Source organism: Pan paniscus, chromosome X (assembly GCF_029289425.2).
Source record: "Pan paniscus chromosome X, NHGRI_mPanPan1-v2.0_pri, whole genome shotgun sequence".
Classification (NCBI taxonomy): Eukaryota; Metazoa; Chordata; class Mammalia; order Primates; family Hominidae; genus Pan; species Pan paniscus.
The window spans coordinates 74,817,141-74,840,603 of NC_073272.2; the positions used below are offsets into that span (position 1 = coordinate 74,817,141).

At 37.0% G+C, this 23,463-nt stretch overlaps 1 protein-coding gene across 3 annotated transcripts in view; it reads right to left on the reverse strand.

The window, feature by feature from the left end:
• Window positions 1-21,005, reverse strand: part of ABCB7 (ATP binding cassette subfamily B member 7) — a 103,654-nt gene extending 82,649 nt beyond the window's left edge. For 2 of the 3 annotated variants that reach the window (XM_008978112.4, XM_003824395.5), the window contains exon 1: window positions 20,355-21,005. In XM_008978112.4, the coding sequence (XP_008976360.1) occupies window positions 20,355-20,522 (168 nt within the window). In that variant the 5' untranslated portion in view covers window positions 20,523-21,005. Of the gene's footprint in view, window positions 1-20,229; window positions 20,268-20,354 lie in introns of those variants that run through there. The other variant, XM_055106255.2, reaches the window with a different exon arrangement.
• Between the last annotated feature and the right edge of the window lie 2,458 nt (window positions 21,006-23,463).

Consider the following 23,463-nt stretch of genomic DNA (forward strand, 5'->3'; position numbering starts at 1 on the left):
CTCAATAAACACACAAAAGAATTTTGACAGAGTTCAACATCCCTTCATGTTAAAAAACCATCAACAAACTAGGCATTGAAGGAAAATATCTCAAAGTAATGAGAGCCATCTAAGACAAACCCACAGCCAACAGCATACTGAGTTGGCAAAACCTGGAAACATACCTCTTGAGAACCAGAACAAGATGAAGATGTCACTCTCACCAGTCCTACTCAACATAGTCCTGGATTTTCTAGCCAGAGCAATCAGGCAAGAGAAAAAAAAAAGGCATCCAAATAGGAAGAGAGGAAATCAATTTATCTCTCTTCACAGATGATATGATACTATCATATCATCTAGATATCACCTAGAAAACCTCATAGTCCTTGTTCAAAGACTCCTATATGTGATAAACAATTTCAGCAAAGTTTCAGGATACAAAATCAATGTACAAAAATCAGCAGCATTTATACACACTAATGATGTCCAAGCTGAGAGTCAAATCAAGAATAGAATCCCATTCACAATAGCAACAAAAAGAATATAATGCCTAAGAATACAGCTAACTAGGGATGTGAAAGGTCTCTACAATGAGGATTTCAACACTGCTAAAAGAAATCAGAGATGGCACAAACAAATGGAAAAATATCCCATGCTCATGGATATGAAGAATCAAAATTGTTAAAATCGCCATACTGCCCAAAGCAATTTAGATTCAATGCTATTCCTATTCAAACTACCAACGTTTTTCAAAGAATCTGAAAAAAACATTCTAAAATTAATTCGGAACTAAAAAGTAGCTCAAATAGCCAAAACAATCCTAAGCAAAAGCAAAAACAGAAACAAAAACAAAACAACAACAACAACAACAAAAAAGCTGGAGGCATGGAGGCATCACAATACTTGACTTCAAACTATACTACAAGGCTACAGTAACTAAAAAAGCATGGTACTGGTATAAAAACAGACAGACTGACCATTGGAACAGGTTAGAGGACCCAGAAATAAAGCTGCACACCAACAGCCATCTGATGTTCAACAAAGCCAACAGTAACAAGCAATGGGGAAAGGATTTTCTATTCAATAAATGCTGCTGGGGTAACTGGCCAGCCATATGCAGAAGATGAAAATGGGCCCCTATCTTTAACCATTGACAAATATAAATTCAACATCAATTAAAGACTTAAACGTAAAACCCAAAACTATAAACTCTGGAAGACAACCTAGGAAATACCATCTGGATATGGGACCTGGCAAAGACTTCAGGAGGAAGACACCGAAAGCAATTTTAACAAAAACAAAAATTGACAAATGGGACCTAATTACACTAAAGAGCTTCTGTACAGCAAAAGAAACAACCAACTGAGTAAATAGACAACCTACAGAATGGGGGGTAATATTTGCAAACTATGTATCTGACAAAGGTCTAATATCCAGTATCTATAAGGAACATAAACCAACAAGCATAAACCAACCAACCCCATTAAAAATGCGCAAAGGACATGAACAGACACTTCTCAAATGAAAACAAACACATGGCTAACAAGCATATTAACGAATACTCAACATCATTTATCATTAGAGAAATGCAAATCAAACCCACAATGAGATACCATCTCATACCAGTCGGGATGGCTATTACTAAAAAGTCAAAAAATGACAGATGTTAGCAAGGTTTTGGAGAAAAAGGACCATTTATATACAGCAGGTGGGAATGTAAATTAGTTCAGCCATTGTGGAAAGCATTCTGGAGATTTCTCAAAGAACTTAAAACAGAATTACCATTCGATCCAGCAATCTCATTACTGGGTATACACCCAAAGGAATATAAATCCTTCTACCATAAAGACACATGCCTGCATATGTTTGTGGCAGCACTATTCACAATAGCAAAGATATGTAATCAACCTAGATGCCCATCAATGGTGGACTGAATAAAGAAAATGTGGTACATACACACTATGGAATACCACATAGCCATAAAAAAAAATGAGATCATGTCCTTTGCAGCAACATGGAGCTGGAGGCCATTATCCTAAGCTAACAGACGTAAAGAGAAAACCAAATATTGCATATTCTCATTTCTAAGTGAGAGCTGAACATTGAGTACACATGGACACTCAGAAGGGAACAATAGACACCAGAGCCTATTTGAGGGTAGACAATGGGAGGAGGGAGAGCATGGAACAACTATGTATTGGGTATTATGCTAATTACCTGGGTGACAAAATTATCTTTACACTAATCCCCTATGGCATGCAGTTTATCCATGTAACAAACCTGCTCATGTATCCCTTGAACCTAAAAGTTGGAAAGAAAAAAATAAAAACATCTTCTAAATGTTTGCTTACACACACACAAAAAATGCTCAATACCATTAGTCATTAGGAGAATGCAAATCAAAACCACAATAAAACATCACCTCGCATCCACCAGTATAACTAAAATTTAAAAAGATAGATGTTAACAAGTGTTGACAAGGATGTGGAGAAATTGCAACCCTCATACACACACACACACACACACACACACACACACACACGTGTTCCAACAGAAGAAAAAAAGTATGTATTATGAAGCTGTTAGGTACATATTTATGTGTGTATACACACATGCATATTTATACATATACGTATGTACACACACACACACACAAAATCAAGCCTGGCAACTGTATTGTTCAATCTGTATTTAATGGGTTTTGTTTTAGTTTTGACTGCTTTAAAATTTTTTTCTTTTTAATTAACTCCCGATAAAAGCTCTTCATAAAGATTTTCCCAAACCAGATACTAATACTGGAGGGAATGAAGAAACACCTTTTATATCACTTCACAGCTATTAACAAGTAACTTGACATACAGAATAGCTTTTTAACTGGGATTCCTTTTTCATACATCTTTTACAATAGTAGTTCCCAAGCCTGAATATACATCAGAATCCACCAGAAGCTTTTAAAAAATATAGACTCTTGAACATTATCCCAGACTTGCTGAACAAGAATTTTCAGGGATATGAGGCCAGGCACAGTGGCTCACGCCTGTAATCCCAGCACTTTGGGAACAGAGGTGGGTGGATCATGAGGTCAGGAGATCAGCACCATCCTGGCCAACATGGTGAAACCCTGTCTCTTCCAAAATACAAAAAATTAGCTGGGCGTGGTGGTATGCACCTGTAGTCCCAGCTACTCGGGAGGCTGAGGCAGGGGAATCGCTTGAACCCGGGAGGCAGAGATTGCAGTGAGCCGAGATAGAGCCACTGCACATCAGCAGGGCGACAGAACGAGACTCTGCCTCAAAAAAAAAAAAAAAAAAAAAAAAAGGGATCTTCAGGGATGTGATACAGGGATCTGAAACTATTTTTAAGACCTTAAGGTAATTCTGATGCAGCTAGCTCAGCACCTAATCTCAGGTTCACATTTGTGAACCACTGCTGTGTACCACTGATTAATCTTCCTAAAACACTTCAAACCCTTATTCCCTCTGCTCAAAATTATCTAATAGCTCCCTAATAACTCCAAACACCCTTGGAATGGTATTTAAGTTCTATGTTGATCTGACACCAATTGACCTTTTCAGTCATATCTCTCCCATCTCTATTTCATGAACACTTTATTCGAACTGATGTATTCACAAACCTTCAAACACACTTTGCACATTTGCTGACATGAGTTATCTTGCCTAGAATGTCTTCTCCCTTCTTCTTTCTCTAAATTCATCTCTCAAGATGTCAGTCAAAATTTACCACCTTCCTAAATCCTTTCCACATCACTCTCTTCTCCAAGCCTGAAGTAACTCTCTCATCTGAGAGTAGTACCTGTTTACAAAACTCACTGGTCAATCGTGTAATCTCTTATATGGTTCTGAACTGTTCTTGAAGTCTTCTTTATTTTTATTTAGGTTTAAACTCACATTACATTTTATTGAATTATTCTATATACTCAATGAAGGCAGGTCACATGTCTTTGGATTCTTTATATCTGCCATGCCAAACTTCATAATGCTTCTCAGAGAAATGCTCATATAAACATTGATTTAACTTAATTCCTTTCCTCCTCAAATGATTCTCATAGATGTTATCTAGGCAGATTTCTACATATAAGCTTTTAATCTGTAAGTGTATAATCATACAGGCTAGTACAAAAGTTCTGCATATTTTAATGCATTGTGAAGATGCCCTTAGTTTATAGAAAATATAATATGGATTAGACTGTCACAATATCAACTGTACATACACATATTAGCAATCAATTTGTATAGAATGTTTAAGACACATATGACCAAAGCTACAAAACTTTACCAAAGTACATAAAAGAAAATGTAAATAAATGGAGAAAAATGCTAGATTATATAATATGATGATATTGATGCTCCCCAAATTAATAGATTTAATGAAATCCAATAGAAATCTCTACAGGATTTTTAAAGGAGATCTTGACAAAACTATTTTAATAGCTCCTCTGGAAGAATAAACAAGCCAAGAAAATTTTGGAGACGAGGAGTAATGTAAGTGTGTTGGGAAGGAGAAACTTATTCTATCAGATATTACATTATATTGTAAAATAAATGGTGTGTGAAGCTGAGTGTGGTGGTGCATGCTTGTAGTTCAACTACTGGGTAGGCTGAGGCAGGAGGATACTTTGAGTTCAGGGGTTCAAGTCCATTGTGGGCAATACAGTGAAACCCTGTTTCTAATAAAGGAAACAGTGTGGTACTGACATATGGATAGGGAAATTAATGAGATCAAGTACCAAATATTGAAACAAATCCAAATATAAAGTTACTGTTTGACAAATTCTTCATATTAAAATCAGTATGGGAAAAAAGAGATCTTTACTTAATACCATACACTAAAATAAACCATTAATGGGGTAACAATTAAATATGATAAAATTAAACCTTAAAACAATGAAAAGAAGTGATATGACCATTTATCTACTCCCAGGATAAGAATGGATTTTCCATCTGGAAGGTCTCTGCTCTCCTTTATAGACAACCAGGATAAAAGGCTAGGACAGGATTGGGAGTGAAGGTTTCCTCCCACCTTCACTTTCTGACCTTGTTCTGATATGCTCTTTAATTTAAAGGCAGGATGTGAAAAGGACATGAAAAGACACTCAGAGTCAAAAATAAAATTAGAAGAGAATAGAAACCAAGACCAAATGTTTCTCTCATCCTTTTATACCACCAAATCTCCCTATTCTTCTTAATTTTACCCATGAGAGTTGTGGAATGAAGTAGAAGTTCTATCACCAGGACATAATCTCATAAGGTTAAAAACAAAGACAAAAACCCTTAACTCTCATGTCTTCGGGATGAAAGTGGAGCACATGAGAGATGAGCTAAAGTCACCTCTTGTCAATATGTTGGCATTTTTTAATTTCATTTTTCTCTAAAAAAGATATCAATTCAGCATCTTTTAATTCTAAACCAAGCTTTGGAGACAGAAAGCAGCTCAGGTTCTGGCAGCTGCTTCGCTGAGAAACTTAAAGGCCACAGCAAAGAATAGACAATAATTGGGCTCAAACTACATATTTACTGTAACATATTTCAGCATCACAAAAATGAAAGTTGGGTTCATTGTAGAAAATTTGGAAAATATAGAGAAGATGACAGAACATAACAGTCACCCATTATCCTACCATCCAGAGATAAACAATGTTTTTATATTTGGGTGTGCTTCTTTTTAAATCGCTGTTTCTTGCTTATGTTTTTTTTTTAATATAATCATTTGGCCTACTGAATTTTTTAGACTGCTTTTTACACTGAATATTAGATCATATGCATTTTCCCCATCATTAAATATTGTTAAAAAACATCAGTTCCAAGATTGGTGAACTGATGGCTGAACCATAATTTATTTAACCAATCCCAGTGTCAGATACAAAAGCTGTTTTCAACTTTGAGCACTACAAATAACACAGTAAAGAGTATCTGTATATTAACTTATAAACATTTGTGCACTTTCCTGATTGTTTCCTTAAGACAGTTTCTTAGAAGTAGAATTGTTGGGTCAAAGAGGGTGAAATTTTTTTTAAGGTTTTTGATTCATTCTGACAAACCGCCCTCCAGAAAGGGGGCTGATTTCAGGGCCAGTGCAGGGAAAATATAAGATGAACCTGGAGCATTGTGTGATGCCAGAAAATAAAGAAATGCTTGTAAAAAGATGAGGGCATGTCCAAAGGAAACAGGAGCCAACCTAAAAGGATCTCCCAATAGCCCAAACCTGGAAAAACAGAGCAACAAAATATATAATTAATGTAATGGATTTTAACTCATAGAATATAATTAACATCTGTGGGTCCATCCTGGTATAAATAAATTAATGATTAAATGAGAGAGAAGGGACATCTCTTCCTTACAGAAAAATTCCAATTAACAAATGTAGAAGGAATGAGGGAAACAGAAAAACAGACAGTTGTCCCACAGTATCTGTGGGAGACTGGTTCCAGGAACCCCTATAGATACCACAATCCACAGATACTTAAGGCCCTTATATAAAATGGTGTAGTATTTATGTATAACTTATGCACATCCTCCTGTATACCTTAAATCATCTCTATATTACTTGTAGTACCTAATACAATGTAAATGCTATATAAATAGTTGTTATACTGTATTGTTTTAGAAATAATGACAAGGGAAAAAAGTCTGTAAATATTCAGTAGATGCTACCATCATTTTTTCTCCAAATATTTTAACCTGCAGTTGATTGAATCCACAGATGCGGAACCCATGGATATGGAGGGCCAACTGTAATTAGGCAAACACCATAGTAATAATTGCAGACAAGATCCACTGATGCATGCTAAAATTAGCTACTGAAAGTTTAGAAAGAAATATGATGTTTGCATACTTTCAAAGAATCTCCCCCCAAGGTGTTTTTAAATTAGCCTTTCCCCATTCATCCACCAGTCCAACATCTACCCACAAGACTTCAATATTCATCTATAAATTGTTCACCTGCAAAGTATTTCTTGACCTCCTTGGACTGAAGGTGGTTCCCCATCTCCGGGCTCATATAAAATCCTGCACGTCGCTCTACAAAAGCATTTACCACACCTTAAAGTATTGGTTTGCCTACCTGTTTTCTCCTTCAAACTGTGAATTCCTGGAGGGCAAGGCTGTTTCTTATTCACGGCTATAGCCCCAGTGCCTAGTAGAATGTCTGCCAAATGGCAGGTGCCCAATAAGTGTTTGTTAAAAGACTGGTAGCATGTTCTTTTTATAAACATAGAGCTGTATTAGGTGGTGATAAACTCTAGAAACAGAATACAGTTTGATTTTACTGTTTTTACATATATGACCATACTCTAAGCTAGTAACATTTAAGAACTTGTTTCAAAGAGTTTTACAATAGGTTTATTTAAATAGATTTACTCTATTTATCAAAGCAATGGATTATGGAAGCACAAAGGGCTCTGTTTCCTTTTTAAAACTGAATGCTTTTAACAGCACCCAAATCACCTCTTGAATGCTTTGCTGCTTAGAAATTTCTTCTGCTAGATGCCCTAAATCATCTCTCTCAAGTTCAAAGATCCACGATTCTCTAGGGCAGGGGCAAAATGCCACCAGTCTCTTTGCTAAAACATACCAAGAGTCATCTCTGCTCCAGTCCCCAATAAGTTCCTCATTTCCGTCTGAGATCACCTCAGCCTGCATTTCATTGTCCATTATCATTATCAGCATTTTGGTCAAAGTCATTCAACAAGTCTCGAGGGAGTTCCAAACTTTCCCACATTTTCCTGTCTTCTTCTGAGCCCTCCAAACTGTTCCAACCTCTGCCTGGTACCCAGTGCCAAAGTCACTTCCAAATTTTCAGTTATCTTTTCAGCAGTGCCCCACTCTACCAGTACCAATTTACTGTATTAGTCCATTTTCACACTGCTGATAAAGACATACCCGAGACTGGGAAGAAAAAGAGGTTTAATGGACTTACAGTTCCATATGGTGGAGGAGGCTTCACAATCATGGCAGAAGGCAAGGAGGAGCAAGACACGTCTCACATTGATGATGGCAGGCAAAGAGAGCTTGTGTAGGGATACTCTCCCTTATAAAACCATCAGATCTCGTAAGACTTATTCACTATCACGAGAACAGCACAAAAAAAGACTTGTCCCCAAAATTCAATCACCTCCCACAACATGTGGGAATTGTGGGAGTTATAATTCAAGATGAGATTTAGGTGGGGACACAGCCAAACCATATCAGATGGGTAAGAAAATTTTTATTCAAATACCCATTTATAGTCTAAAAACACTGAGACTGAGATAAAATAACTAAGATAAGGTAACACTCTCCTGCTTCAAAGCCCTGTCTTCTTTCCATGATACAAGAATATTTGGTGACAAATCTTGACAATGCTACCTCATGACAGGCAATGCAGGCACTTATCACTTCTCTCCTATATTACTTCAATATTCTCTTAATTAATGTCCCTATCTCCAATCCTTGCCTATTTCTAATCTTTCCCTCAAACTGCACCCAGAATCACAGCCCTAAAACAAATTTGATAATGTCACTCCCTACTTAAAATTACTTTCTAGAATGGCCATGTACAAGAAAACTTTCAGTGATGACAGAAATATTCTGTGTGGTGAAATATAATAGCTACTTAGCCACATGTGGCTATTGAGTACTTGAATTATGTCTAGTATGACTAAGTTACTAAATCTTTAATTTAATTTTAATTGAAATTTAAATAGCTACATATGGCTAGTATCTACTATATTAGAGAGTAAAGCTCTAATCAATAGGGAGCCTTTTTTCTAATTCTGGTGAAAACCACTAAATAAACAGGTAGAAGCAAGAAAAAGTAAAATTTTAAAGCATTTTGTAAACTAAAACACTATAAAAATATTAGCTGGTATTATTAAAAGTATAGGTTATACTGACCTATTAGCATAGCTGCTTTTTTTTTTGGCTTTTCTGTATTTTCTAATCTTTCAGTAGTGGGTTTGTACTGTTTTTGTAATTTTTTTTAATATAAAAACTTGATTTTGAAAAAAAGAAACCTAAGTATAAATAGCTCTTTATTAGGCAGAATCAAATATGCAGAATCAAATATGCACAGCAAGAGGAGAAACCACTGAAATGAATAGGAAACACTAGGACTCAATTTCCAAAGAATCTCCCAATTCCACAATGAAGTAACAACCAAAAACTGGTTACATTTAAAAGCAGCAAATACTTCCAGGAATGCTTTATAAATGCATTAAAGACTTTTTTATTCTGGGATGGGGTGCTGGCCATCTCAGATCTTGGTGTCTTCTCTATGTCCCACAAGCAGGAGTGATCGCTCAGAGTATGGGAGGATCTCCATGAACCAGGAAGAAATTGAATCCCTGAACAGACCAATAATGAGTTCTTTACTTGAGGCAGTAATAAACAGCCTACCAACCACAAAAAGGCCACGACGAGACAGATTCACAGCTGAATTCTACCAAATGTACAAAGAGCTGGTACCATTCATACTGAAACTATTCCAAAAAATTGAGAAGGAACTCCTCCTTAACTCATTCTGAGACCAGCATCATCCTCATACCAAAACTTGGCAGAGACACAACACCAAAAAAAACTTCAGGCCAATATCCTTAATGAACACTAACGCAAAAATCCTCAACAAAATACTGGCAAACCAAATCCATCAGCACATCAAAAAGCTTATCCACCACAATCAAGTAGGCTTTATCCCCAGGACTCAAGGTTGGTTCAACACACCCAAATCAATAAATGTGATTCATCACATAAACAGAAGTAAAGACAAAAACCACATGATTATCTCAATAGATACAGAAAAGGCTTTCAATAAAATTCAACATCTATTCATGTTAAAAACTCTCAATAAACTAGATATTGAAGGAACATACCTCAAAACATGAAGAGCCATATGTGACAAACCCACAGCCAACATCACAACATCATACTGAATGGGGAAAAGCTAGAAGCATTCCCCTGACAACCAGCACAAGACAAGGATGCCCTCTCTCACCACTCCTATTCAACACAGTATTGGAAGTTCTGGACAGGGCAATCAGGTAAGAGAAAGAAATACAGGGCATCCAAATAGGAAGAGAAGAAGTCAAACTATCCCTGTTGGCAGATGGCATGATCCTGTATCTAGAAAACTCCATAGTGTCAGCCCAAAAGCTTTTTAATCTGATAAACAACTTCAGCAAAGTCTCAGGACACAAAATCAATGTGCAAAAATCACTAGCAGTGAGTCAAGGCCGGCTCTAAAAAAATAAAAATTAAAATAAAAAGATAAAAAAATAAAAACAAAAATCACTAGCATTCCTATACACTGACAACCATCAAGCCAAGCACCAATGAGGAACAAACTTTCATTTACAATTGCCACAGAGAAAATAAAATACCTAGGAATACAGCTAACTATAAGGAGGTGAAAGATCTCTACAAGGAGAACTACAAACCACTACTCAAAGAAATCAGAGATGACACAAACAAATGGAAAAACATTTCATGCTCATGGATAGGAAGAATCAATATAGTCAGAATGGTCATACCGCCCAAAGCAATTTATAGATTCAATGCTACTCCTATTAAATGTCAATGGTAATTGACATTGTTCACAGAACTAGAGACAACTATTTTAAAATTCAAATGGAAACAAAAAAGAATCCAAATAGCCAAGGCAATCCTAAGAAAAAAGAATGAAGCTGGAGGTATCACATTACCTGATTTCAAACTATACTACAAGGCTACAGTAACCAAAACCACATGGTACTGGTACAAAAACAGACACACAGACCAATGGAACAGAATAGAGACTCCAGAAATAAGGCCTAACACCTACAACCATATCATCTTCAACAAACCTGACAAAAACAAGCAATGGGGAAAGGAGTCCTTATTCAATAAATGGTGCTGGGATAACTGGCTAGCCATAGGCCGAAGATTGAAACTGGAGCCTTCCTTATACCATAAACAAAAATTAACTCAAGATGGATTAAAGACTTACATGTAAAATCCAAAAGTATAAAAACCATGGAAGACAACCTAAGTAATACCATTCAGGACAGAGACACGGGAAAAGATTTCATGACAAAAACAACAAAAGCAACTGCAACAAAAGTAAAAATTGACAAATGAGGTCTAATTAAACTAAAGAACTTCTGCATAGCAAAAGAAACTGTCAACAGAGTAAGCAGACAACCTACAGAATGGGAGAAAATTTTTGCAAATTATGCGTCCAACAAAGCTCTAATATCCAGCATCTATAAGGAACTTAAACAAATTTACAAGAAAAAAAAACATAAAGTGGACAAAGTATATGAAAAAAACACTTTTCCAAAGAAGACATACATGCAGCCAACAAGCTTACAAAAAAAAAAAAAATGCTCAACATCACTAATCATTAGAGAAATGCAAATCAAAACCACAACGAAACACCACCTAACACCAGTCAGAATGGCTAGTATTAAAAAGTCAAAAAATAACAGATGCTGGTGAGGTTATGGAGAAAAAGGAACACTTATATGCACTGTTGGTGGGAGTGTAAATTAGTTCAACTACTGTGGAGAGCAGTGTGGCAATTCCTCAAAGAATGAAAAACAGAATTATCATTTGACCCAGCAATCCTATTACTGGGTATGTACCCCAAGGAATATAAATCATTCTATTATAAAGACACACGCATGCGTATGTTCATTGCAGTACCATTCACAATAGCAAACACATGGAATCAACCTAAATGCCTATCAATGACAGACTAGATAAAGAAAATGTGGTACAAATATATCATGGAATACTATGCAGCCATAAAAAAGAACAAAATCACGTCCTTTGCAGTGACATGGCTGGAGCTGGAGGCCATTATCCTTAGCAAATTAACACAGGAACAGAAAACTAAGTACTACATGTTCTCACTTACAAGTAGGAGCTAAATGATGAGAACACATAGACACATAGAAGGAAACAACACACACTGGGGCCTATCAGAGGGTGGAAGGTGGAAGAAGGGAGAGGATCAGAAAAAAATAACTAATGGCTACTAGGCTTAATACCTGGGTGATAAAATAATTTGTACAACAAACCTCCATGACATAAGTTTACCTATGTAACAAACCTGCACATGTACTCCTGAACTTAAAATAAAAGTTACAAGGCCAGGCGTGGTGGCTCAGGCCTGTAATCCCAGCACTTTGGAAGGCCGAGGTGGGCGGATCACCTGAGGTCAGGAGTTCGAGACTAGCCTGGCCAACATGGCGAAACCCTATCTCTACTAAAAATACAAAAATTAGCCAGGTGTGGTGGTGTGCGCCTGTAATCCCAGCTACTTGGGAGGCTGAGGCAGGAGAATCGCTTGAACCTGGGAGGCAGAGGTGGCAGTGAGCCAAGATTGTGCCACTGCATTCCAACCTGGGTGACAGAGCACAACTCCATCGCAAAAAAATAAAAAATAAAAAACAAACAAATAAAATAAAAGTTACAGAGATGATAAAATGCATTACTACTAGTAGACAAAACAAATTGGACTTCAAATAAATGAATATAATATAACCTACTCAAAAAGGTCAGTTCATCAATTGAAAAGCTTAAACATGAAATATTTTTCTCATTGTAAAAACAAGTACAGTATATCAAACTATGTCTGTGTATCCATAATAGCAAATTAAATTTTTTGTTTGTTTTTTAGCATCCCAAACCACCCCCCCAACCCCCGAGGTAACCACTTTTACCAGACTGGAGTATATCTTTCCAATTTTCTATGTATTTGCATATACATACACACACATACAAACACATACGCACATTGTTATGGTCTGAACTGTGTACTCCCCACCCCCACAAATTTATATGTTGAAGTCCTAACCTCTAATACTTCAGAATGTGACTATATTTGCAAACAGGGCCCTTAAAGAGGTAATTAAAGTTCAATGAGGTCATTAAGGTGGGCCTTAATCCAATATGACCAGTATACTTCTAAGAAGAGGATATCAGGACACAGACACACACAGTGGAAAAGACAATGTGAAGACAGAGGTATAAGATGGCCATCTACATGCCAAGGAGAGAGACCTCAGAAGAAATCAACTCTACTGACACCTTCATCTTGGACTTCATGGGTTCCAGAACTGTGAGAAAATACATTTCTGTTGTATAAGCCACCCAATCTGTGGTGTTATGGCAAACGTAGCAGGCAAGCACACATGTACATGCACAGTTGTTAAGTCACTACAGTCAGAGTAGTTGAAGAAAGAGTTCATACTTAGCAAACATTCATGCACTCAAAAATATGAATATATTACAATATTATAGTATAAGTTACTCAAGATCAGTAAAAACAATTTTATAAGTAAACCAAAATCGAAGCTTCACCTTGTCTTTTTCTAATATGCTTTGAAAAGCAGAAGTTTAAAAGTTGCTCTCCCAAAACATCAGCACCTAAGGAACTATACCCTTAGGATGCGGTTTCCCTACTTTAATATCCATCTCTCTCTAGATATTGTAAAGAAAACTTAATCAGAGGACTAATGAACATCCCAAAATACAGTGTGCAGTTAAAATTTCTACAAACAGCAAATTTTTATATCTTATTCCTCAAAGAATGTTATCCTGTAAGTCACTTTATCTTAGCAAATGATGCTCACAAATAAAGTAACTCAAAAATTTTAGGATAAAAAGTAAGTGTGCTTTGGTTATTGAACTAAAACTGACAACAATCAGTGATGCTACTCCACCACGGTACCATATGCCTAATGACAGAAATGCAATGGACAAACTTATGAGGTTGCCCTGAAGAAAGTTAGCTTTCAATTCCAAATGTATAGCAGTGGAGCAAATATTATTAATTATTATGTTAGATTTTTGCTTTGGTTTGGTTATAGAGTTTAATCATTCATTTTACATATATTTTCTGATTACCTATTACATGTAACATACCGTGCCTAGCTCTGTGGAAGATAAAAACAAAAAGATGATTGGAATATATTAGCCTTTTAGGCACATAAAATCTTATCTCCTCCACAAGATACATAACTACTTGTAGGAAAAAGTGTTGTAGGAGTTCAGAGGAGGGAGAAATCAAAGTCTTATTAGCTTATAAGGAATGGTTTCAGGGAACGGACTGACCTTTGAACTAACATTTGAAAAATAGGCACCAGTTAGAGAGAGGGCATTTCAGACATAGGGTATGGCATAAAAAAAAGAACAGACAGAAAAAAGCACATGGTCCAAGGAACAGGGAACAATATAGGGTGACTGGAGGGACAGGGTATTTGTAGAGAAACAGTTTACAATATGGCTAGCAATCTAGTTAGGTGGAAATTTTTAAGGCTAAGATATAAAGCCCACTGAAGTTTATGCAGGGAAGTGATGGGATAAAAGTCATGCCTTAGGAAGAATAATCTAGATGTGCTGTATAGGATGGATTGAAAGGGCAAGTCCCTGAAAGCAGGGACAAAACCCATGCATAAAGTAATAAGGGTCTAAAACTAGGGCAGAAGTTAAGGGACTGAAAAGGACAGAAGAGGCCATTGCTACTACAAAGAAATGTTCATCTACCTAACCGGATTACTGTGAAGACCAAATGACATTAAATAAAGACTTGAAAAGTATCTTTACTCACTAGTGGCAAATCCTACAAGGGAGTCAAGAGAGCACAGATGAGGACTTCAGGGAGATGGATTTCAGGAAAGGAAGGAGAAAATCAAAACAACAAAAATATCACATTTTGCAGGTAACTATATATACCTATTAACATTACTAAAATCTTAAGTAATTAAAAGACCTAATTTTGGTCAAGACTGAGCACCAAGAAAAAAAATGCTCACAAGTAAAAAGAAACAGAATTTAAAATTATCCCAATAATGTAAAAATTATGTACATGAAAGAACAGAGATTCAAAGGAAAAAGGAAAAATTATTTAACATGTGGGATTGTAGATATCTGTCTTGACGTTTTTATTAGATGTGGTTTTGTATAATTAAAATGGGGACAATGTAAAGCATAAGAATCGTATACAGAATGGGCAATTTTATCTCTTATTATATACCTTATTTTACAATATGGGAAAGAACATACTTTTCTTTGAAAAAGCAAAATCTTTAAGATAACACTGACAACAATACAGCAATAAATGATATTAATTTTATAACAATTGTATAACAATAATTAAATGATCAATTATGCATTTATCATTTAATCAAAATTTTGATGTAAGTTTCCACTCTATTTCTACCCCGCTGCCCAGTGACAAGTGCTCTTTATCTTGCCACTGGCTACTCAGGAACACCATTAGAAACCCACCAGCCAGCAATATTGTATTAATCAGGGATTACTGACTGGAAGAGGGGATAGGTTTCTGATTCCCCTGAAATTGCATGCAAAATGAAGCACATACGTATGTATATTTTTCTAGGGAGAAGGTCTATGGCTTTTATCAGATTCTCAAAGGGCCTCGTGTTCTAAAAGAAAGTTTAGAAACATGAAATTTTCTTCCTCTTCCTAATAATCTTAATAACTAGTTAAAACCAATGTGTCAATGACTTAGAGAATGTTATTTATTCAACTATATCTGAATAAAGAATCCCCTGAATTCCTCTTCTCAAGTCCCAGTGCCACTTTCCATTCCTTACCATATACAGCCCATGTAAGGTATATCTTTATTTACAACTTTTATAGCATTACTGTTATTCTTCACCACCCCTTAGAATCTATTTCTACCATCCTAGATGATTTCGGAGCCTAGCTTACTTTTTCCTCCACACTACTTCCATCCTCCCAACACTACCAAATACTAAGCTCATAATTAAATTCCATTTTTCTATTCCTACTCTTAGATATACAAATATGACAAGAACAATACAAATTTGTCCCATTAAAAATTCATGTGAACATAAACTTACCCTATGTTGCTCCTGAATACTACACCAGTAGTAAACTAGGATCACAAAGTAGAGGTACTATATAAAAAGGGCTGGTCCTAAAGGATTACAGTAAAGAAACAAGAGAGTTGCAAGAAACCTTAGAGATCTGGTAGTCAAATATTACTAGTTTACAGGATCTGATGTCCAAAAGAACAAGTTATGTGTCCAAGATAATTAACAGTACAAATAGAGCTCAGGCAGTCAAGTGTCCTGGTCCAGTGTTCACCCCACAATACCAAGTTATGCCCTTTGCACACCAGTTATTTCATTATTTTTAACATTTAGAAATAAAAATCTTTTAAGTCATCTGTATTTTCTTTACAGTAAGGCTTACTCCTACCTCAAGACCCCTTAATAGTATTCAATATCATTCCTTCCAAGCTTACTGTGTGAGAACAGTGTAGGGGACAATTAAAAGCCGTGTTGAAATCAAGATAGACTGTCACTCACTCATATGAATAATTGGTTTGGTATGTCTTGCTCTTTTCAAAACCAAGCTGGCTGCTTCCTAACAGCTCGTATTTTTCTAATGACAGTAAATTATTGTTTAATAATTTTAAAAGTCTTTCTTGGTCTCCTAATAAAAGGACTATGCTTTTAACATTTGTGTCCCCCTAAAATTCCTATATTGAAACTTAATCACCAATGTGATGGTATTAAAAGGTGGAGTCATTGGGAGATGATTAGGACTTGGAGAGTAGAGCTCTCATAAACAGGATTAGTTCCCTTATAAGAGGGGCCAAAGAGCTGCCTTGTCTCTTCTACCACATGAGGACACAGCTAAAAGGCACCACCTATGAACCTCAAGACCTCACCAGACACTAAATCTGTCAGCACCTTGAACTGTGAGAAATAAATTGCTCTTGCTTATAAGTCATGTAGTTTATGGTATTTTGTTATACCAGCCCAAACAGACTAAGATAGACTATTAGTCTAAGAAATTATTTCTCATATGCACATTAAATCCCTCTTCCTGCAAATGAAGTCCACATCTTTGTATCATAACCTAATGTTCCAGTTAAGTTTAGGCATCACTGAACTACAAATAACCCCTTCAGGTCCTTTTTTTTTTTCTTTTTTTTGAGAGGAAGTCTCGCTCTGTCGCCCAGGCTGGAGTACAGTGGCGCGATCTCGGCTCACTGCAACCTCCGCCTCCAGGGTTCAAGCAATTCTCCTGTCTCAGTCTCCTGAGTAGCTGTAGTCACAGGTGCACGTGACCATGCCCAGCTGCTTTTTGTATTTTTAGTATGGACGAGGTTTCACCATATTGGTCAGGCTGGTCTCGAGCTCTTGACCTCAGGTGATCCACCTGCCTTGGCCTCCTAAAGTGTTAGGATTACAGGCATGAGCCACTGGGCCAGGCCGCTTCAGGTACTTTAAATGTCACTGAATCACCTCTCACCCTTTTCAGTTCCATGATCTATAATCCACTTAAAGACACCCTTATTTCTCTTGTAAGTTCTGTTTTTGTTGTTGTTGTTTGTTTGTTTGTTTGTTTTTGAGACGGAGTCTTGCTCTGTCGCCCAGGCTGGAGTGCACTGGCGCGATCTTAGCTCACTGCAAGCTCCGCCTCCCGGGTTCACGCCATTCTCCTGCCTCAGCCTCCCAAATAGCTGGGACTACAGGAGCCCGCCACCATGCCCGGCTAATTTTTTTTGTATTTTTAGTACAGACGAGGTTTCACCATGTTAGCCAGGATGGATAAGTTCTGTTTTTTATTCTTTTAGTACATTTTGGGACTGTTGAATAATCACTGTAGTTTCTTCATAGGCATCTTATATTGTTAAATTTAAATATGAACTAGAACCTCTAAAATATAGAATAGGAGGATTATTTCCCTAGTGTTGTTATTATATTCCCACTTCAGTTAATATGAAAGCCAGGAGTAAAGTATTTTAATTTTTATCTACTCTAACTCTTAGCAGCCAATGGTGGAAGAGTAGGAAGGTGGAACTTGCTACTGGGAGAAATTAAAGCTCCCATTCTTTGTCCATGAGGTCAGACCAACAAATGAAAACAAAACAGTACCTATCCAAAAGAACTACCATATTCCACAACCCAGGTCTAGGGCATATACTGGGTGAGAAATACTTACAATGAATTCCAGTAATCACATACATGTGGGACTGTGTGTGTATATATATATATATAAAATATATATGTGTGTGTGTATATACACATAAAAGTTCATGAAACAATACTTCACTTAAGATGTAAAAAGCACTGCTATTTTCTTTATATTCTACTGAATTTCATCTAAAAAAGTGCTAATCCAACCCACTAACATTATTTCATAACACTGCTCTAAGGTTCCTTTCAGCTCTAAAATATTATGCTATATACTAATGATCGTCCTAAAAGTATGAATTCAATAATTATTTTGTAATCTTAATCACAAGTCACAAATTTGCAGGTACCTCAGGTTACCTCAGCTTCTACTTTGAAAACTTTGTAATCATTCCTTTCTCACCCTGTTTTAGAAAAAGGATGGCAAGAGTTCCATGCCTTTAAGAAACAGAAAACAAAGGTAACATCTTTCCCTTGTTTTGCACACTGAGGAAATGGTAACTAAAGGAAATGGTAGGATGTAAAGGACAGAGTGGAAGAAGGAAGTTGTGGAGATAGCGTTCATGGAAAGAGAGAAAGCTAAATTTGTATTGCCATTGCCTCCTCTGAGATTCCTAATAACTTCTCCTTTTCCCCCTTCCCCCTCATTCTTCCAGCTTAAGAAATTTTATCTTAAGATATCTAATTTTATCTAAGATAACATTTACAAATTTTATCTTAACTTCATCTGCCTTATTGGAGAACTACAGAACAAAAACCATTCCCAAGAGATCATGTGTTAGAAACTTTCAACCATAAAATACTTTAAAAACCTTAATAAAATCATCTAGATTTGCTTCGTTAGCCTAATCTGCTATTTCCTATCTTGAATGACTCACTACATTCTAAACTACGTGCAGTTCTAGAAAAGGTCCATGTTCTCTCTGACTTGTGGGCCTTTGCACATGCGATTCCTTCTTTAACTGGCTAACTTCTAATTTTTCAGCTCTTGCTTTAGATATCAGTTACTTAAGGCAATCTTCCCTACCTTACAATTAGACTTAATACCCCTCACATATACTGTCCCATACCTTGTACCTTTCCCATTATTACACAGCTCCACTATATTTTAATTGCCGATTAATTTACATATTTCCCACTAGATTTTAAGCTCTTTAAAGACAGGACTTATATTTTATTTTGTTTGCTCCTGTAGAGGTGTTCAATAATTACTGAATGAATTATAAATGTCATTCCATCAGCCTTCCACATGCTTAGTGTCATTCCCTATTCTCCCTGTTCAGAACATTCTCCCCAGTTCTATCACCAGCATGAAATACTCTTTATAACCTGGTCCTTAATTATCACTATTTCCTCTGGATGCCTATAGCCTTTATTGTACATACTATTCATTTGCTAATTAACCCACCACTGTGTTTTTCAGTTATTTTTGTAATGCATAGATCCAATCTCCTTAACTAAACTGTACAATCCTTGAAGGCATAACTGTATGTCTCTCTTAGTACCCTATCATCTAGCACAGGGCTATGTACAAGGTAGACGTTAAATATTTGTAGATGAAGAATCAAAATTTAAGAGGTTGTTTCTCATACAAAACTGACAATATTTTAAAGTGATAGTGATAAATACGTGGTGGCAATTAAACCTCTTGTCGATACACAGAAAATAAAAAGATATACTTTAGTACAGTTAAGTACAAATAATTTTTTAAAAAACCGTTCCTGAGTGAGAGGTAATAATGGACTCAAATTTTAGGAGGCACTACAACCATAGCTACATTCATAAGTTAAGGATAAGTAGCCTATGGCTTCCAAAATGACCTGTGCACAGAGAACATCACTGTATTTTTCAGATCTAGGACAGTCATATTTATACAAGAATTTAGGGCGGTCTATGTTTTGGAAAGATAGTTACGATTTTGGCCTATCAAGAAGCACGCCTGTCAGCAAGGGAGTTAACTGGCGCCACTTGTTTATAGATAGCTTGCTGTCATTACAGTGCTCTCCGAATTGCTAATTCCAACTGAGTAAAATCTGAACCACAGATAAACTGTCCCAAATTCCATTACTAATTGGGGAAAATAATCCAGTCTTCCTCGTCTTTAGAAAGGCAAGCAGGCTGGGAATGGTGTCTACCCCAACTCTTAATATGAGAGAAAAACTATGACTCCTACGAGAGCCTCCAGCGCTCCAGGTGTCCTCTGCCCAGAACCTCCTGCCCCGTTTCCCTTTGCTGAACTCAAAGGTTTTCTTCTTCGCCCTTTCCTCAAATTACTGACGTTAATTTCCTTCACTTACTGCTGCTCCGAGTTAGCCATGACTTTCTTCTTGGTGCTCTCTCTGCCCCGAGGTCACGAGGGCAACCTTTTCCCTACAGGTCCCCTTGCCCTTCACCCTATTCTTCCATGTCAGTGGCATCTCACCTGGTAGGCTCGAGCGGTTCCCAAGGCGCCGAGTTGATGTGGCCTCCACTGCGGACCTGAGCCGCTAACAGAGACTAAAGGCCGGATCAGAATCGCGGAGTGCCGGCGCTTTTCGAAAGCAGCCGCCGCGGCCGCCCAGCGCCAAGAATGCATCGCGAGCAGCGCCATCTTGAGCGAGGAAAGAGGAACCGAGAGAAGAGGATTATGGGACACTGGCGGACTGAATTCGGCTACCTTAATTGTCTCTCCTCTTCTTCTTTTCCCAGGGCCCCAGACCGGAAATGGATTCTGTTTGAAGATTCGGATGCATTCGCGCAGCCTCTTTTATTTGTTTTTCCTTAGGGCTGAGCTTTGATTGTTTTCCTTACACAACCGGGAATATTGGAGTAACACTGTATTTTTCTCTTTTCCTGGAGTTGCCAGATGAAATACAGGATGCCTACCTAGTTAAGTTTCAATTTTACATAAACAACGAATCATTTCTTCGTGCGTGTGTCCCAAATATTGTATCTGCTAAATCTGTCAACCCCATCTTGTCTGTCATAATACTCTCTTACCTCCTCCAACTCAATGTCACGCTCCCCTCTCTCCATTTTCCCTATGCATATTCTTATCTTCACTCCCTTCTGAATTAAGGAAAGATTAAACTACAGACGTTAATTTCCCCTGGGAGGAGGCTTCAGCTGTAAGATTTACTGCTTTTCCGTCCTGTAAGGACTTTAACTTTGCTGATTGTTCTCTATTGCGCAAACCTTGGGGCAGTTTTCCTTTGGTCTGTTGCTCGTGGGACAGTCACACACACACACACACACACACACACACACACACACACACACAGAGAGAGAGAGAGAGAGAGAGAGAGACTACAGACATCTTTACTAATTTTGTCACTCTTTCTAGCTCTTCGCTTTGGTTTTTGCAGCGTCCCTAATTCTTGAAAAATCGCTTAGGTTGGCTGAAGGGTGGTAAAGTGAAATGTATGGAGAGAAGACCATGTTTAAAGACAGGCTTATATTCTTTTGTCACCACTATTATCAAACAAAATGTCAAAATATGTTTACAGTTATCTAGGAAACTGCATTTCCAGTTGTAAATGTTACCTGAAACCCCGGAGACAATAATGCAGTTGCAATTTTATATTCACTGCTGCATTCTCCAACTTTTCACACAAAAGAGACAAATAATTATGGACTTCTTATGAAGAGGTACTTTGGACTAGTAAGTCTGATAAAGAAAAACAGAAATCTGTAGCCCATGCAGTTAGCTTTTTTGTTCTGGGATTCATTCAAGGGGATGCTTGAGCTAGTTATTTAAAGAAAAATAGAATTCAAGTTGAAGAGGTGACTGGAATTACACGTAAAGAAGATGGCATGTTAAAAGCAAGAAGGCATAAGAAAATATTTTCAGGTTCAGGAGTCTATGGAGTTTGGGAAAGTAGTAGGAGGTTAACCTGAGTGAACAGAGACCTGATGGTAAAGGGCCTTCTATTTCATTCTAAGAAGTTAATACTTTATCCTATAACCAGTGAAGAGTTTTAATCAGGAGAGTAACATGATCAGATTTATATGTCCATTAAGCTACTCTGGCTTAAGTGAGAAGGTTGGATTGGACGGAGTTCATATTGAAGTCATGAAGTTAATGCAATAGTTCAGTCATAAAATAAAGGCCTCAACCTAGCAGTAGCAGTGGCAGTAGATCGATTGCAGGGCAATTAGGAGATGGAATTGGCAAGACTTAGTGACTAATTGGATGTTTCTAGCTTATTATTGTATTGTTGACAGTAGATCAGTAATGGCTTCATATTAATGACTATATTGTCATCAACAAATATTTATTCAGCATCTATTCTGTGTTAGACAGCTACAGTATACATTAGAGAAACTCTAGACTCTACTAATGATTTCTCTTAGGGCTGAATATTGCCACTGAATCTTACCACCCAGTTGTAAAGTCTTTGAATGGAGCCAAATTATTTTTTTCCAAAAGTAGTGCTCATTGTAAGCCAACTGTTTTGATCAAAAAGTGTGAATAACATTGAAATACCCAAGTTGTTACTCTATGATGAGCTAAAGTGAGGCAAATATTTATTTGCCAAATAAGCCAAAGAAAATTTCCAGGGCACCCAGAAATAGAACGTGAAGCATAATAAGAGTTGCACACTGCTGGGGAAGAGCAGCAACAAAAAGGCCAACTCAGCCTGTAATAACTTGACACATAACTGTCTGACATAAATTAAAGAGACAGAGGTATACACAATAAAAGCTGCTATAAATAGCTGCTACAACCACAGATCACATGATAGCACTTTATGTATGCAATAATTATACTTAAATGTGTATAGTATTTTGTAACTTACAATCCGCTTTGTCATACCTTATTTCATTTAGTCCTCACATCGACCATGGAAGATAGGTATTATTTATTAATATGCCCATATTTATGAGGAAACTGAGGCTAAGAAAAGTTGTGACTAGGTCAGAGGCCACAGAGCTAATGGGATGGAGACCAAACCCAGGTTTTATGACTCCAAACATAGTGCTCTTTTCACTGAATAACACCTGAAATGTGGAAGAAACACTTGAGCAATTTAAGAAGGCCACAGTGGTCTTCTGTTTCTAAAAAATACCAGAACTTATTCTCACCTCAGGACCTTTCCACTTGCTTTCCCCTCTACCAGGAATATCTTTCCTGTAGATTTTTAAATGACTTTTTCTTATCTTTCAGGTCTCAAAACAAATGTCACCTGCTTAGAGAAGCTTTCCAAGAGAACCTTATCTAAAGAGGCCACCCCCTGTCCCCACCACTCTGTATCACCATTGCCTTGTGTTATTTCCCTTAAAATCTTGCTATTCCAATGTGATCCATGGACCACTAGCATTGGCATTACTTGAGAGGTTGTTAGAACTGCAGAATCTTTTTTAGCTATTTTGAACTATACAGTAAGTTGTTGTTAACTATAGTCACCTGCCCTATTGTACTATAGAACACTAGATATTACTCCTTCTAACTACATTTTTGTACCCATTGACCAACCTCTTTTCATTGTCCCCTCCCTTCTGCTCTTCTTACCTTCTGATAACCACTATTCTACCCTCTACCTTCATGAGAT